Source organism: Chrysemys picta, chromosome 3 (genome assembly GCF_011386835.1).
Source record: "Chrysemys picta bellii isolate R12L10 chromosome 3, ASM1138683v2, whole genome shotgun sequence".
In the NCBI taxonomy this organism is placed as follows: Eukaryota; Metazoa; Chordata; order Testudines; family Emydidae; genus Chrysemys; species Chrysemys picta.
In genome coordinates, this window is record NC_088793.1 from 57634910 (window position 1) to 57653234 (window position 18325).

An 18325-nucleotide genomic window follows, 5' to 3' on the forward strand; every position below is an offset into this window, starting at 1 on the left:
CCTGGCACCAATCTCTATCCACAGTGCCTGCTAAGAAGCAGAGAAGCACACCAAGAGAGGGCACTCCCTGATGTCCCTTACTGGGAAGGGGAAATCTGGAGAGGCGCATAGGCCTACGTGTAGCAGTGCATCTTCTCTGGAGCTCAGCCAGGTACCTCCATCGCCAGCTAGGCGGTTAAGCCCTCCTAGGGATCCACCAGCCATCCAGGGTAGTGGCAGAGGTCCCTCGCACCTGAAGGTTCCATCCATGCTAAAGACTTGAGGGAAGCCGGCACTGGGGCCCACGCAACGTTCCCCATCCTTGCGGCATTGCTCCCTGACACTGCGGCAGAGATGCCATGATCGGTGTCGGGGGCATTGGAGGGGCGGTCGGCAACAGTCTTCTACCCCCTCTGGACTCAGGGAAAAGGTTCAAGCCAGGTGCCCAGGAGCACCCTCTGGCCTCAGCTGAGGCCACCTCTGCGAGGGGCGCAGAGCCAGTCCCTTCCCCTGCCTTTGCCTCCTCATCCATGAGGCAGTGGCGGGACCGTCCCAGAGAGTGTCTCAGGATGATTTCAAGGCATACCAGGAGCTGCTAATGTGGGTGGTGGCAAATCTGGGGTTGGAAGCTGAGGAGCTGGTTGAACCCTCTGATACCCTGTTTGACATCTTGGCCGACGGATACCACTGAGGGAAAAACTTCCGGTACCAGTGCATATGGTGAGCACACACACTTAACGTGGAATGCACATGAGCAACACATCTCGAAGAATACCAGTTATGAAGGTCAGTAACCACTTTTTCCAAGAAGAGAAAGTCCCAGAAAATGGGTGGGGAAGGGCAAGGAACAAAAAGAAAAATAATGGCTGAGGTAGAAATTTGATCAAATGTATGGTTTTTAGTAAACTTTGCTGTTTTTCCATTCAGAAGTGACTATCACAAAATAATAATTATACTGCTGATAAGGCACATTATTAGCATTTAAAGATTAACTCCAAGGAGCAAACCATTGAAACAACTTACCTAGAAATGCAGTGGATTCTCATTACTTGAAGTATTTAAATCTAGAATGGATGTCTTTCTAAAAGATGTGTTATGGCTTGAACAGAAATTATGGGCTTAATTCAGCAATTACTGGGTGAGGTTGTGTGACCTTAAAATCTTTGAATCTATTTAAAAAAACCTTTTGTGTTCTTCACTGCTTCTTTGTGATGTATAATAACTTTCACCACATTATTTTCTGATTGTCATTTGCATTAGAAATATCAGGTATTCTCTCCTCTTTCTTTTGATAGAAGACCTAGGGCATGTTATTTGGAGGGTCTGGATAGGAATGTCATTAGAAGCTGTGACCTGAGCTGCAGCTGTCCTGCTTCTCAACTCAAAGGGAGGGAAGGGAAAGGAGGCTGAGTCTTGGGGACCTCCAGAATCACTTAAGACACCGTTTCCTCTACTCCCTCCCATTTGAGGAGGGGACGGGGGGAAGCTGCAGCCCAGGTCACAGCTTTATGGACCATCCCTATATAGGTCCTCTAAAGAACCTGCCCTAGATCTTCTATCAAAGAGAAGAGAGCATACCTGATATTTCTAATGCAAACACCAACCGGAAAATAAAAGTTTAAAATTATTTAAAATTTTAGGCAATCTTTATACTTCCATAAAGGAGCAGTAAGAGGAAAAGCTCTTGTTTTGATTTTTACATAACAGTTCTGTTTAGGGGATACGTTATGGCTTTGCTCTGTGGAGGCTGTTTCCCCGGTACTACACCGCTTTACTTCCCTGTGTCAGTGCTCATGTTGGTCTGCAGTCTGACCCTAAATTATCATTAAAAAAGTCCACTGTGAAATTAGTCACACTTTATATTGAAGTTAAACTTGTAGTTTATAAAATGTTAAATGATTAATAGTTCAGATAAGCATGTTAAACAAGAAGAGTACATGTTATAGATAATTATAAGCCATGGTTGACCTGTTAGACTGTAATAATTAATTAACCATTTATTTAAAACTTCTATTAAACACTTTCATAAAATGTGGCTGTTTAAAATATACTGATACACTTGGAAGAGACTTATATCATACCAGGTTTTATTGTTTTTCTGGCAGCAGAGTCAGACTATATACATTCTAAAGGCTACCTTTGCAAACAGAAGACTGGAAGGTGGGGAGGCGAAAAAGTATAGAGTCTTCACCTGCATGGGAGTGGGGTTTTCCTACTTTCATCATTGCATCTTTATTAGGAATTGATGTTTATCAGTAAATGTTGGTAAATGTCATTTCACTGTACACATACAAACCGATGAAAAATATTTCCATTAATAATAATTGAAATTTACAGATGGACAAAATAAGAAAAATGCTGCTTAAGATGGGATTTTAATAAGTTCTTAATGCATATTAAGCATGTTGTAGTGAATGCTTCATAAAGCATGTATTTACATTTCTGCTAAAACAGACAGTTCCAGCATTAGTGGAGCTAGAGCTGCAGATAATTATGCAGCATTTATTAGTGTGTTGGGGTCAAAATTGAGGAAAAGTATAAATGCATTTATATTTAGGGTGAGTGGCCCGATTGCACTTACACAGTAACAGAGCCAAGTTTTATTTTGTTTTATTTCAATAATGGGTTGCAAAAGAAGAATATTGCAATGAATACTCTCACCTCAAATTTAAAACAGTGAAAAGGTCTGGAAATGTCTGGAAAAAGTCTAGAGTACATTTTGCACTGCAGAGTTTGTAAAAACAAATCTCTTGACAAGCAAATTATACTGCTCAATATTTGGACAGTAAGCGTCAGTTGGAAGTTAAGCAAAGAGAACCCAGACTTCAATGGAAGCCTATTTGGGAAGAATTGAGACCAAACAAAGAGAGGAAGCTGTGGATTTTCCACACGGTATATTTATATATGTTGTGCTTTGAGACAATTCCAATGAATTCTGTCTGTGGTTTGAACTTTTTATTAGCTCTGCTTCAGATGTAGGCACCAGCAGCATGTACTTACCCAGAATGTCATCAGCTGGTAAAAATATACTTGCCTGAACGTTTTGCTCACCACAAATCTGCAATTAAGGATCTGTTGAGTGGTGAGGAAGTCTCTTTAGTAATTGCTGGACAGCCAACAATTAACATCATTGCAGTGTTCTACAATGACAAAAATAAATCAATAAATACTATTATATTAAAATCCTCTGTTGTTCTTAAGTGAAAAGCAGGAGTCATTTCAGTCTGGATCAAGATGTGTTGCCAGGGTATGACCAAATGTGGGAAAACTGTGTCAGTCAACAGTGATTCCGCGATGTACATCCAACACTCTGTAAAGCACCTGAAAGAAATGTATCCACATCTGCAGCACATTCCATGTTTTGCTCATCTTTTGCATGTAGCCATTGTTCATGCAATCGGAACAGATGAGTTCCACAACATCAACAAATTTGTGGTACATTTTCCAGCAATATTTAAACATGGCCAGCAGCCAAAAGTGAGCATTTTTAAAAAGTCTGTGCGAGCAACAATGTGAGCCCACTGGTTTTGCGTGTGCCCTCTTGTGTTTTGCCATCACAATGGTTTTCCTTACTCAAGGTAGCACAATTCATTCATAGCATTGGGACAGTGTGAAAGACAGAAAAGAATTCAGTCACCTCAAAAAAGGCAATTAAACTGCCGTAAGATGTTGAGGACAATGGAAATCAAGAACTGTATTGAAAGTTATCTGTTCTTCGTGTATTTTTGGGAAAAATCTAAATAAAAATAAATGCACCTCTGAAACATTGCACTGATACACTGCTTAATAAGTTGCTGCTGGTGTACATAATGTTTTAAAAGAAGTGGAACTCAAGTCAATGGGCTACAAAAGGCACTTCCTTTAATCTGCAATGCAAGCTTTCCCATCAAAATTTCAAAGCAAACTGAAGGCAACCATATCCCACAATGTACCCCATGGACTCTGAATCATGATGTATTTTTGCCAACTGTAAAGTGTTTGATATATTTGTCAAGGCTCAAATGTCATGCAATTTTAACGAATATGAAAATATTTTGCATCTTTTTCCCTTGCAAGACAGAAGCGTTCAAGTACTATTTTCACTTGTACATGGTGCATGAAGTGTCCTGTGATGACAGCATAACAGCTCTTGAATATTGGAGATACGAAATCTAGTCATTGCCTATCATGTCGAGTATGGCATTATAGAATTTTCACTGCCAATAACTTCATTGTGTGAATAAAGATTATTTGATCTGTTCAGAAAAGTTCAAGACAAACATTGCATAAGCCTCTCTGAAGAGGTTTAATGAGTCTACTACAGTTGTGGATTTTTCCCCAAAAAAGTCAAATGCAACTTAATGTCATTCATTGTATAGTTAACGACTTATCAGTGTAACAGCCATTATTGTAAGAGGCAGCCTAAGCAAACCACTTACACTTTGTCTTGTAGGTGCAGAATTCTGACATCCTAACATGATTTTTTTTTTAATCCTTGTTCTGGGTTACTGTGTCCAAACTGATACTTGTTTCTGAATGCATGTTAGTGTACACACATTTTTTGTTACAAAAGCAGACTGAAAGGAGGAAAGAGGAATTTAATTGTATTTTATGACCACATTATCAATTGTGAATTCTGCTTTTAAAATAATTCATGAGAACCATCTTATTCGGGAAAACTTTATTTGGTGTATGCAGTCCGGTAAAGCTAAGCCACAACGTTCTTATCAATGATGTTCAAGGCACGAATACCTCTAGGAAGTTGTCATTTTGCAGTCCTCAGCAATGTGTGTCATGGTTTGTGGCTGCCCACACTGACATAGAGAACTGTCTCTAAAACGCCACCAAAATTGCGCTGCAGCACAAATTCCATGTCTGATACAAAACCAGTTCAGAAGGCTTCATGGTAAATCAAACCCAGGTTGAAGTTGAATGAGGTCAGAGACAAGATAATTATTTGTCACTTTTCTCTGCAGACCATGGAGCTCACCATGTGTCCTCTACTATAAATCCTTTCACCCAGTAAACTTATTCACACAAGGTGATGTGAGGGCAGACGACTATGTGGTGGATTAAACAAGTATTTTAATTAACAGTAGATATGGCATATCACACAATTTCGTCATGAGCTTTGCTACACTTTCCTGTCTTTGAATACTGGGCAGAGCAATATTGCGGAGAACTAGTTAGATCGTCTGTTTCTCCAGACCACCGATGAGCTGCAGCGGGATACTTACGGGGGACACTTGGTGAACACCGATCCATTGTCTCCCAGGAAAACTTTTTAATATTTTATATCAGGATTCTGTACCTCAATAGTTTTTCTTACATCTTTTTGCCCTTCAATTACAAGTTTATTCTGGGTTTGAGCTCTTGAAACTTATTAGCATTTTAAAATCTGCAGATGAGGATTGAGAAACAACAGAATAATTCAGAAGGAAAAGAGTCCAAGTTTGTGCTTATTAGCTTTTGTGTTTTCAGTTATTTTAGGGACAAGCCAATATATGTTGGAGGGATTTAAACCATTATTAACCCAATGAAATTTTCCTGCTATCATAATTTTATAAGGTTATTACAAACATGATGATCAGTTTTCTAATGTTGCTGTTCTCTTGATGGTAATATTTAAAATGCTGCCGTTACTTTTGGGAATAATATCCTAAAAATCTGCCTATCCTGTCTTTAGCAGTCACAGTCTGTCTATTAATTTCTGGGATCTTAGAAATGATTGTCTGTTTCATACTGTGATAAGAAATTATAGCAGCTTGCCAGCTACAATAACATGCAAGCTGTTCAGTGCACAAAAATCTTTGCTACAAAGATGAAAAATACACGAAAATTTAAAATGGAATCTTACATGTTCTAGCATTACCTTATCAACATAAAAGAAAAACATTGACTTGCTGAAAGTCTCTGGGTAAAGATAAAAGGGGTAAAAAACAAGGGCGATGTCATGGTATGGGTCTACTACAGACCACCTAACCAGAAAGAAGAGGTGAATGAGGCTTTTTTTAAACTAACAAAATCATCCAAAGCACAGACTTGGTGGAGATGGGGGACTTCAACTACTCAGACATCTGTTGGGAAAATAACAGAGCGGAGCACAGATTATCCAACAAGTTCATGGAATGTATTGGAGACAATTTTTTATTTCAGAACATGGAGAAAGCTACTGGTGGAGAGGCTGTTCTAGATTTGATTTTGACAAATAGGGAGGAACTGATTGAGAATTTGAAAGTGGAAGCTTGGGTGAAAGTGATCATGAAATGGTAGAGTTCATGATTCTAAGGAATGTTAGGAGGGAGAATAGCAAAATAAAGACACTGGATTTCAAGAAGGCAGACTTTAGCAAACTCAGGGAGTTGGTAGGTAAGATCCCATGGGAAGCAAGTCTAAGGGGAAAAACAATAGAAGACAGTTGGCAGTTTTTCAAAGAGACATTATTAAGGGCACAAGAGTAAACTATCCCACTGCGTAGGAAAGATTGGAAGTATGGCAAGAGACCACCGTGGCTTAACCAGGAGTTCTTCAATGATCTAAAAATAAAAAAAGAGTCCTACAAAAAGTGGAAACTAGGATTACAAAGGATGAATATAAACAAATAACACAAGTACGTAGGGACAAAATTAGAAAGGCCAAGGCACAAAACGAGATCAAACTAGCTAGGGATATAAAGGGTAACATCATTAGAAGCAAGAAGACCAAGGACAGGGTAGGCTCGTTACTCAATGATGGGGGGAAAACAGTAACAGAAAATGTGGAAATGGCAGAGGTGCTTAATGACCTCTTTGTTTCGGTTTTCACCAACAAGGTGAAAATGAGGTAGGATCAGAGGCTAAAATAGGGAAAGAACAAGTAAAAAATTACTTAGACAAGTTAGATGTTTTCAAATCTATTACCAAAATACTCCGAAGATTATTTTTCTTTTTAAATATGACAGGTTAGGTAATTAATCACAGTATATTAACATATATCATTTCACTGATTGTTTCAGGACAGTCCATACTAACTGTGCTTTGTCTAGTCAGATAATGAATAGGCAGGAGCACAAATGAAACTGCACTTTTTTTTTTCTTTTTACTTTTTTTTTTTTTTTGCACTGTCCTTTTTCTCCCAGCTTCCCTAGTATCACTCTGTCTTGTACAGGGTGCAAAACAGAAGTCCTTGTCTTTCTCTTGTTTTATCTAGAATAGTCTATTCCTTAGTTTAGCTACACTTTATAGCCAGTCTAATTACAATTTCAGTGAAAATGACATGAATCCACAAAGGTGAAAGAAAAATACCTTGTAAATGCTTGACCTGTGATGAGGCAGTGCAGTCCAGCAAAGCTGGGAGTCTGTGTCTCTTGCTCACAGTGCTCCAAACTGTCAGTTTTGACTGCTTCAGAGACCCAGCTTGATCTTGGTCCATTGGCTAAGAGCTCATCAGTCAGAGAACTGTCTCTATCCCAGAAGTCTCCTGCCTTTGTAGACAAGCTCTGGTTTCCCTGGGAAGTGTCACTTTCCAGTGATATTGATTTGACTTGTCCTTTCTGGCCAAATCTCTCGCATGGCCAAATACCTACCTACCTATCTATCTCAGATTTCCAAATACCATACAGTGTAAAAATTAAAAGTCAACTACATTTTAAAAGGCTTATAAGACTTCTCCCACCCGACTTATTAAGGGCTGAGTAGTTCAGTTGTCTGGATCATTTGATAATTACCTGTTCTGTTCATTCCCTCTGGGGCACCTGGCATTGGCTACTGTCAGAAGACAGGATACTGGACTAGATGGACCATGGGGTCTGACCCAGTATGGCCATTCTTATGTTCAGACATCATCACCTCAAACAATGTTGATGATTCAATTGAAGACGTAGGAGCAGATCCTCATCTGGTGTAAATTGTCATAGCTCCATTGCAGTTGAGGATCTGCCCGCTACTGCAAGCAGCTGCAGAGTTTTGGCCTACTTTGAACTCCTTCTCTGAAGATTGTTGGTGCTACCATCTCTGGTAGAGGCTTTGACTGCCATAAAACAAAAATCTCTCGGATTACCATTATTTTAAGGAAAACCTCTCTGAATAATCCTCAGAAGAACCTGTGCATCTTTTGTTACAGTAAGACAAAACCATTCAAAATGTCCCATCCACTTTCCTATGAAAAGTGTGAAGACCTTAATCTTAATTGTAGAGGAAATGAAGCTATACTACATCATCTCTCAGTAATACCCATTCACCTCCAGATACCTGATTTACCCATCCAACATACCAGAGTTGCACAAGCTTCTAGCAGACAAGGCAAAGCTATGGTGCATATGAGTTTACTTGCCCATCCCTGTGAGCCTTTTTTCAAAAAGTAGAATTCTACAAGATGGGTTAATAACCACTCCCTCTCCTCTTAAATGAAATAATAAGCTCCCTCTCCTCTTAAAGGAAACATTAGATGAATAAAGATACTCATCCATACCAAAACTGAAGGTAGAGCCAGACATAGGTTCCGGCATATACAGTACTTACTGGAAAGGGAGGGATCAGGTTCAGTCCGGACATCCTCTGCAGACCTAATAACAACAGAATGAAATTCTTTGTTCAAATATAATTAATAATAATGTGCTGTTTTACCCAGAGCACAGGTATGATCCTGCTGATGATATTTCTGTTTCTGGAAGCTTACATGTTTTTATAATTCAGACTTCATTGAAGCTTTCAGATTATATAACAGAACTGACGGAACCAAACAAACTATCCCTGTGAAATAGTAAGGGCTGGCATGCACATACTGTACATGATAGCATCAGTGCCTGGTCTCCACATAAAACTGTACATTTATGGTTTTCAACATTAAGGAATACCTCTGCCCTCAGATGCATGGTAGCAGATGTGTTTGAGCCTAAAGAATAGAGAAAATAGTGGCAAAAAAATAGAAGAAAGGAGAAGAAAAGTGGCTAGAAGGCCATTGTGCCAAACTCCCAACCAAATACACCTGTATACGCATATTCTAGAGGTAATTGGGGCCGGGCAGGGAAAACCAACCCATATGAAAAGTATAGTAATCATAATATAGTTCTAGGAAAAAATGACCAGGTGAAATTGTAATCAATGTACTCTTAAACATCCAAGGTATTCTCTCATACTTAGCCATGCACATCAGGGCACAGGAACCCTTTTGTTTTTTCTAGTTTGTAGGATTACTATTTTTTTTTTTTTCGTTCCAGGACAGTTCTCAGGAACCATTTCTTCTCTGCTTATAGAAATCTTAGTGTTTCTCTAAAGATATGATCTGTGCAGGATTCTCACTCCTGGATCTCACTTCTCTAGTGCATGCAGACAGAGCTCTTACAGGTTTATTGGTATCTAAGGGCAGTGATAGTGGCATGTACCATGACCCCCAAACTGGTGGTTGCTCACACAATCACTATCTGCCCTTGAAACCTTCCACTAACTTTCTTCTTGACCAAGGTTATTAAGGAAGCTCCCTGTCTGGGGCATGCTGGGATCCCCAGGCTTTTAACACTCTCTTTCCTGCTAGGAAGCTATCTTGTACTGCTGCAGCCAAGATCTCGTGTACTCGTGGGTGGCGCGTGAACCACCCGTTCGGGGAGGCTAGCCCCCGGCCCCACCCCTTCTGCTTGAGGCCCCGCCCCTCCCACCCCGAAGCCTCAAGCTGTCCACCTGCCTCAAGTCCCAGCCTGTCAACCAGCCTGAGCCACACACACACACCCCAGCACCCTTAGCCCCTGGAGTGTTCGGCGGGCGGCCCGAGCACCCCCAAGCCCCAGATGGCTCCAGCACTGGCTACCCCAAGCACCAGCACCAGCCACCCTGAGTCCCCGCCCGCTCGTAGGAAGAGGAGCAGCCTGGGCTCGGGCCATGGGGGAGAGCGGGAAGCAGGAAGGGGCCTCAGGGCAGAGTGTGGGTGGGGCCACGCTTGACTGTTTGTGGAGGCTTAGGCTCCCCTGGCCTGCGATAGTCTCCGTCCATGCATATACTCTGTATCAAGCTTTATAGTTCTAGGATTTTCTGCCTCAGCATATTTTTCTCTCTCCTCCCGCTCCCCTCGCCGCGCCCCGCCCCCCCACACACACACTTTGGGACGTTTTTCTGGGATACCTCTGCTCTTTTGGGCAGAAAGGTTGATTCTTATTAGTTGGTAACCATTAAATCATGTTATTTGCAACTAAATATAGGCTTTACGCTAAATTTGGTCCTTCTTTTTGCTAACTAGCAGGATACCCTATACACCAGGATACCCAGATAGAACTTGACACAAATCCAACGTTTAAAAAAAGCACATAATAAGAAATGCATCATTCACCATTTTCTAATATAAAAAATAAAGAATCTGAATACATTTAAATTAAGCTATAAGCAATTGAATAGCTTAATTTAAATCTATTAGATTCTTAATTTTTTATGTTAGAAAATGGTGAATGATGCATTTCTTATTATGAGCTTTTTTTAAACATTGGATTTGTGTCAAGTTCTATTTGCATAGAAATTCAAATTCAATTAAAGTACACAAAACAGCATTTTAATTTTTTTATTAAATAAAAGTGCTAAATATATAAGAACAAAAAGTATACCAGAGTTTATCAACACACATTTTTAATTTAAATCTAATTGGTTTATTAAGCAAATACAGTAAACTGATTTGTTTCTCGTCACCATGGCCTTCAAAATTTTAGAATTAGTAGGATCACTCCCTCTCATACCTAGTTTTTATTCATAGATTGGAAGAGGAAAACAATCTTTCCTGCTTCTTCAACTCCCAATAGATTTCTTAAATTTGAATGAACTAGTCATTGAACTGACTAGTTGAATGATTGAAATGAAGAAAATATTTTCTCTCCACCTGCAGAAGAGGCTACTGCTGTCGAAAGTTTGTTCACCATGCACACCAACAAAGTCTACTTCTAGGTGCTTGGCCAGGGACTTCCACCAGTTCAGTGGTTTGGCTATCTTTAAAATTTGGCAGCAAATGTATTGCTTAATATTACTTTTTGTATTTAATTTAAATGATTTTAATACTTGACAGTAAGTTTAGGTCTTAACATAGGTTGTTAATTTCATGTTTAATTTTAAATGTTTATTTTGAAATATAAAGTTGTATTTAAATTAAATTTTTAAAAATCCAATTTAAATAAAAAAATCAGATTTTTTTAAAAAAAATTTAAACCATTGATTTTTATCCACCCTGGTCCATGCAGCGAAAGATAACTGCAGATACACTTGCTGCAGATATTGTGTGTAAGGTGTCATATCTATCTGGAGATGTCACCCACACTGCCCTACTTCGTGAAGTACATCAAATCCCTCAGGGCATCTTGAGAGAGTCTACTAAATGCTCTCAAAATCTAGCACAGAGTGTTTGAAAGGAAAATCTTCAAAGCAAACATCTAGGGCAGTAGTGGGCAACCTGCAACCCCCCCGGCCGCACGCGGCGCATCAGGGTAATCCACTGGTGGGACGTGAGACAATTTGTTTACATTGACTGTCCATAGGCACGGCCACCCGCAGCTCCCAGTAGCTGTGATTCGCTGTTCCCGGCCAAAGGGAGCAGCGGGAAGCGGCACGGGCCACAGGACGTCCTGGCCGCCGTTTCCCACAGCTCCCATTGGCCGGAAACAGCGAACCGCGGCCACTGGGAGCTGCAGGTGGCTGTGCCTGCAGATGGTCAATGTAAACAAACTGTCTTGCGGCCACCAGTGGATTACCCTGACAGGCCCTAGGTTGCCCACCACTGATCTGGGGGAGTCCTTAAGCTGAGCACTGGACTCAGGGTTGAAGCAAACCCAACTGCCCACTAGGGCTTTCAGGGCAGCTTCAGAAAAAAACACTCAGTTGTCCTGCATCTAAACCATTTAAACTGGTGATTGTCACAACTATTTGAAAGACTGTTCATGAGGGTGTGGACTTGTCTTGGTATTAACTCTTTGATTTGAGTGTTCAGTGGAGGGAGCTTCTGCCTCCAGGATACATGCTCCTGGAGCCACTTGGCTGTAAATCTCTGAATTCCACCAGAAGTGCATAAAAAATTGAGAACCATTTTAGATGTCAAGTGTGGAGGCCTCTCTCCAGAAAGCAAAGAAAGCAAAAGCCCACCGTGTGTTCTTTTGGGTCTGTGGGCCTCAGGCATCGCCTATTGCGTGGGTGGGAAAAGCCTAGTCTTTCAAAAGACAACTTTCACTTTGGTTGCTTTCTTTCAAGAAGTCTCTTATTTCACTATTTTTGAAAGGCGTTTGGGTTTTGGACTATAATTTCTGGCTGTTTGAAAAAGTTCAGGGTTCTTGGAAGCGTTGAAATGTAACTTGATTGGATATTATTTTTTTAGCACTAATGAATGAAATTAATCTCCTTTCCTTTTTTACAATATCTAATAATAAATAAGTCTCAGGTTTCTGTTTGGAATTTTTTATTATGTTTATCTTGCAGAAATTTTCAAATGGTGCATATTGTTTATATTTACCATTTCTTTCCCTTCCTGCAGGTCTTCATTACTTCAAAAACATAGTGCTAGTCGGATCCCTGCAGGATCGTTATGTTCCTTATCACTCTGCTCGCATAGAGATGTGCAAAACAGCTTTGAAAGATAAACAATCAGGTAATAAATGAGTAGCCTGTGAAGTCTCTGTGTGTTTTAGACCATGGATAACTTTATAACAAATGTCAAAATAAATAAACTGTTATTTTCAAATAATTAAATTTTCTATGTAAGATTTCTCACTTTTTTTTTTTTTTTAAACTTAAACAGTGATATTGTAGAGCCACGACCATATCCCCATTGAAGTCAGTCAGAAGCCTTGCTGTTGACTTTGGGAACAGAATAGTGTCTGTAATTTATTAAAAAAAAAAAAAAAGTGGCAGATTTTATTTAGCAGAGGCCCAATTCCATACTAGCAGTGAAAAGAAAGTTAATGATCCTTCCTAAGTCGGAAAAATGTATGGTTATAGTTCATGATGAGATATTATGGCACATTTATACTATAGCATTATCTATCTGAAAAGTAAATAGACAAAATATTCTGGAGTCATCATAAATTAGTACTGGTAAATACAATTTCACTATGAAATGCGAACAATAAAATGTATGGGTTATAAGATTTTTTTTTTTAAGTCTATGGAAATTAGATTTCAAATGTTCTCTTAGTAGCGAGACAATATAAAATAGGTCTCTGTTTTCTAGAATGTGTTCATATTTTCATATTCAGGGACACATAACTGTAGCTCATTCTGGGTGATGCATGTAATACAATTTTTTGGGGTTGTTTTTTTTTTACAGGACCAATTTATGCAGAAATGATCCAGAACCTGCTTCTGCCAGTTCTTCAAAACAAGGAATGTAATTTGGTCCGTTACAATGTCATCAATGCATTGCCCAATACAGCCGATTCTCTCATAGGGAGAGCTGCACACATTGCTGTTCTTGATTCAGAAATATTTTTAGAAAAGTTCTTTCTGGTTGCTGCCCTAAAATATTTCCAGTAGAAGAAAAGCATTGTAAGAGACTTGACTATTACCTCATTAACAGATGAATCAAATAATGTGTGGTATTGAAGTATAGCTGCAGCTGTATTTTAAGAGATATTTATACTTTTGTATGGAAGATAATTTATATCATCCATGTTTAGAGCTTTTTTAACATCAATTTTACTTTCTAGGTAATGTGGCTGTGCAATATTTTTTTATTTGATTCTTTTTACCTTTCTATTACTTTTTCTTAATTTTTGGGTACCTAATTGAATGGAGATTAAATTACAGTATGTACATTTGGTTGGTTTATTATTGGTTCTTAGACTACAAAAGTCAATGCTATATGGCTACGTTTTAATAGAGGCATGGATGCCAAAATAAATTGGAATTTAAAAATTCTAATAAAGTATTATGCATCTGATTGTTATATTTTAGCATTGTAGAAAGTCTAACTGGAAAAAACAATTAGCTGCTAAAATATCATACATTGAAAACAGCTGTATCTGAAATCCTGGTCAAGACCATTATTTTAATGAGCAAACTGAGTCGTCTGTTCAGATATCACTACAGCCTAATAATTTTCTTTAAAATCATCATCATTATTAAACATGTTATGCCTGTGGAAATACATTTTCTACTGATGATCTCAAAAACATGTTGGTTTACATATTCACTTATATTACTGGAACTTTAGTGTTCAGAAGTAAGCGGCAATTAGGGATTTTTGAATGTTTAACTAAACGACAGCTGCCTTCTAATAATTGGGGTTTTGCAAATTAAATAAAATTGCTCTTACTCTGTCAGTTCAGTTCTTCAAATGAACCTTTTACATGGACTTCCTTGTATGTACGTAAAATAAGTAAATGTAATAAATTTCTGCAATACTTTTATGAATTTAGATAATTTTTGAATATTCTTAAAATGTTTTGTTGATTACAAAGTATTGTAAATATAAATCAAGGTATCTTGAAATGGAACAAAATTATAAACTTTACATGTTTAGTGATGCAGATAAAATGTTTTTGATATACAGGAATGTTAAAGGTCTGTTGACTTTTTACTGGTGCTGAATAGCATTGAGTTCAATTCCTCCTCCCTACCCCTTTATCTGTTTAAAACAGTAATGCACTAAATGTGGAAAGGAGGTAATATGTGCATTCACTAATTGTAATGAACAGCATTTTTTGAAAAATATAAATTGGTTGTATAACTAATGCATGGTTATTTTTAGCATTGTGTTATTGCATCTGGTGTTAATAAAATGAACAAATGACTCTACTAGAAAATTAAAGAAACTGAAATCTTTTGCTAGTTTCCAAAATATTGGGAGGCTGTATATATTTTGTATTATTTCACTTAGCTATATCAATAATAGTTTATAATTAAGTAACCTTGCATTTTGATAGGGTTTATTCTTGTAATCTTTGTAAAATTATTTTTTCTCTGTTGTTTACAAGCTTCAAAAGACCACCTTAGACTAGTCAGCAATGCAGCCATTTGATCACTTCAAAGAATGTTGTATTATCGAGTTGCATGAGGCAAGTCCTTATGATGCTGACAGAGAATACAGTAATTAATACATTCAGCTGTGAAAATGGCTATTTTATTAGTGGTTGTAAATAGTATTTTACACTCGTATTACTCTAAAATTTTATTTTACGTTCTAGTAAACGTTTGAATTATGTTTGGAGCTATTTTTGTCAACAAGAAACAAAATATTTTGGCCATCAGTAAACTGCAATATTAGTTTAGGGACCTACTCTAGCAAATAGTTTTGCCTGGTTCATGTTGATCAAATTATACCATTTTTAACACACGAGGAGAAACAGTTTTAAAACCTGTTAGAAGATGCTTCTTTAGACCTGGCCATAGCATGGCAAACTAAAAGTGTATCGCATTCCAGTGGAGTTAATCCAGCAGAAGACAGTGCAGCCACACATCTACTTCCTGTGCAATGGCAGATCTTACAAGTTTAAGCAGAGTTGGACCTCGTTTCTATTTGTATGACAAGGAAAACGGATGTTGCAGGTAGTAGGATGGTACTGGTAATTCCATAGGCCCTATTCTTTTGAGACAATACTGAACCAGTGTCCCTACATGGTCTAAGATGGCACTATGCTACTACAGGAGGTGCCTTTAGAATGAGAGAAAAAAAGAGAGATCCATAACACCTTTTTCCATGAATCAGCAGTCTGTTGGCAGCAATATTCTACCTTTGTCACTGCAAAAAACTCCCATTAATATGACCGTGAGATCTGCATATAGAATGAGAGTAGTGTATCTAAATATTTGGGTGAATTATTCATTTTGTGCTTGAATCCTCTTTCAAAGTTAATCCAGTTGTAACAAGTCTTATCTGAAATATTTGAAGAGCACACCCCTAGTTGCTGAAACAGTACACTTTTGGGATGTCCTGAAAGAAATGACAAAAAGCCAATCCCCCGGTTCTTCTTTGAGTGCTTGCTCATGTCCTTTCCATTGTAGGTGTATGTGCTCGCCACATGCACTGGCGCCGGAAGTTTTTCCCTCAGTGGTATTCATAGGGTACCTGCTCTGGTGCCCTCTGGGGTGGCATGTGTATGTAAGGGGCGCCACCAGCTCACGCCGCTCTCAGTTCCTTCTTACTGCCAGTGACGGTGCTGGAACATCTCCTTGCCTTGGCAAGCTTACTCCTCTCAACTCACAACTGCCTAGTTGTGAACTTTTTGTATATAGTTGCTAAAAATTTTGCTAGTTTTATAGTACCCTTAGTATAGAGTTAGTGATAGTTTGTTAGTCCCGAACGGGACTTTAGCCTATGGACGGGCATGCCCTGGTCCCTGGGCTTTGAACCTTGTGACTGTTGCAAGAAACCCATGCCAGTCAGTGATTCCCATAGAAGCTGTCTGAAGTGTTTAGGGGAAACCCACATTAGCGACAACTCTTGCATCTGCAAGAGCTTCAGACCGTGGACCAAAAAGGAGCAGGACATTCGTCTCCAAGCACTCCTTATGGAATTGGCCCTTCACTGGCCTCAGAGCCAACCAGATCAGACTTTGCTCCTAGCAGCATGGCCCTGGTGTGGAGTGCACCGCCAGCACCAGCCTCACACTGGCGCCGATCCCCATCCCCAATACCGGCTAAAAAGCAAAGAAAGGCCGGGATGGGACATTCTCCTACGTTCTGTAAAGGGAAAAAGAGAGATGGAGGAGAGCAAAGACCCGCGCAGGCCAGCTCTTCCCCTCCAGATGGTGGCCAGGTGCCGACTCCCACTGAGTGGTCAAGCTGACTCCAAGACCTGCCCACAACCCCAGGAAGCAGCAGAGGCACTCAGCACCTGGTGGTGCCATCCATGCTGGAGGCATTTCAGTCATTCTGTCCCTGCTGGTGCCACCCATGCTGGCCACGGAGGTGCCCTGTTCAAGGGGTAAACTTGCCATTGGATCCTTTCAATGGTCCCCATCAGTGCAGCACCGCTCCTCGCTGCAGGGGTTACCCCATCAGCGCTCGCCTGAACAGTGCCACCAGCCCCGAGACACGGGTCAGCTTGTCTGCCAGAATTTTCGGCGTCAGTCCCCGGACTCAAGGCAACATTCATCAGACTCTAGGCGTCAATCACCAGTGGGCTGGCGTAGAGGCACGGCACCAGTCCCCAGAGCCCTGGTGCCAGGAGTGCCCAAGCTGCTCTCTCAGCTCATGGCACCGCTCCGGAGGGTCAAGACGCTGATCCCTGGAGCCCCATCACAGGTCACCGGCTTGCCAGTACAGTTCACCATGGGCGCATCGATGGATGGTCTATGATATGTCAGTCTTCTCACTCCCGCTCTACAGAGTAGCACTGCTTGCTAAGCATGAGGCGTAGATTGCCGGGGTACCATCGCCAATTTGCTGAACGCTGCCAGCGGTCACCGGGATTGCAGCACTGAGAGCCATCACTCTCGTACAGGTCCTCAACAGAGGTCCGCAGCCAGAGCCGATGGGATTGGGGTAAACAGGCAGCCTTGGCACCGACCTGGTCCCCCAGACAAGTCTTCCCCTCCTCAGGCTCCCGACAGCAAGGAGGCGACACTACCCGCAGGCCAGGGCTTCCCATCGGGGGCATTGGCATTCCCTGATGGGCCACCAGTGGCAGTCTGGTCCCAGGGCCACTGGCCTGCCCCCAGCAACTCTGGAACCCTTGGGGATATCCCCACCCGTCGCTAGGGCATAGGTTGGCCTCAGGGGCATCCAACAAATGATCGGCGACGTTCTCTTGCCGACCCCCTGACTTGGACGCAGAGTCAGAGCAGGTTCCCCAGGACCAGCCAGCCTCAGCTGAGGCTCCCACAGCAGATGCGGCGGAATTGGCAGACCCACCTGTATCTGCCTCCTCCTCATCTTCTCCTGATGAGGTAATAGTGGAGCCCTCTCACCCAGTTCTTCTGGATGATGCCATGGCCCACCAGGAGCTCCTGAAGAGGGTTGCCTCAAACCTGGGGCTGGAAGCCAAGGAGCCCTAGTGCAGCAGCCCCCTCTAGGGTGGCATTGCAGTGCACTATGGAGTGGTGAAAATTACAAAGGCCCTGTGGCAGACATTTTCCTCGGTACCCCCCATCTCCAAGTGGGCAGAAAGAAAATACTATGTCCCCGCTAAGGGGTATGAGTATCTTCATACCCACCCTGCCCCAAGCTCACTCGTTGTGTCAGCAGCCAATGAGCACAATAGACAGGGCCAATCGGGATCTACGCCTAAGAACAAGAAGGCAAAGAGGCTCTATCTCTTTTTGGTAGAAAATTTATTCTACATCCAGCTGAGAGTGGCCAACCATCAGACCTTGCTTGGCTGTTATGATTGTAATATCTGGCAGTCCATGACTAAATTCTCAGACTCGCTCCTAGAGGAACCAAGGAAGGAATTCCTGGCTATTCTCGGTGAAGGCAGGGCAGCCCTCCAAGCA

General features: G+C 40.8%; 1 protein-coding gene across 11 annotated transcripts in view; it reads left to right on the forward strand.

Annotated features, from left to right (window-relative positions):
- The window catches only part of FAM135A (family with sequence similarity 135 member A), a 149212-nt gene extending 134517 nt beyond the window's left edge, over nt 1–14695 (forward strand). For all 11 annotated transcript variants that reach the window (XM_065587951.1, XM_065587950.1, XM_024114417.3 and 8 more), the window contains 2 exons: nt 12427–12540; nt 13219–14695. In XM_065587951.1, the coding sequence (XP_065444023.1) occupies nt 12427–12540; nt 13219–13424 (320 nt within the window). In that variant the 3' untranslated portion in view covers nt 13425–14695. The remainder of the gene's footprint in view (nt 1–12426; nt 12541–13218) is intronic.
- The last annotated feature ends 3630 nt before the right edge of the window (nt 14696–18325 follow it).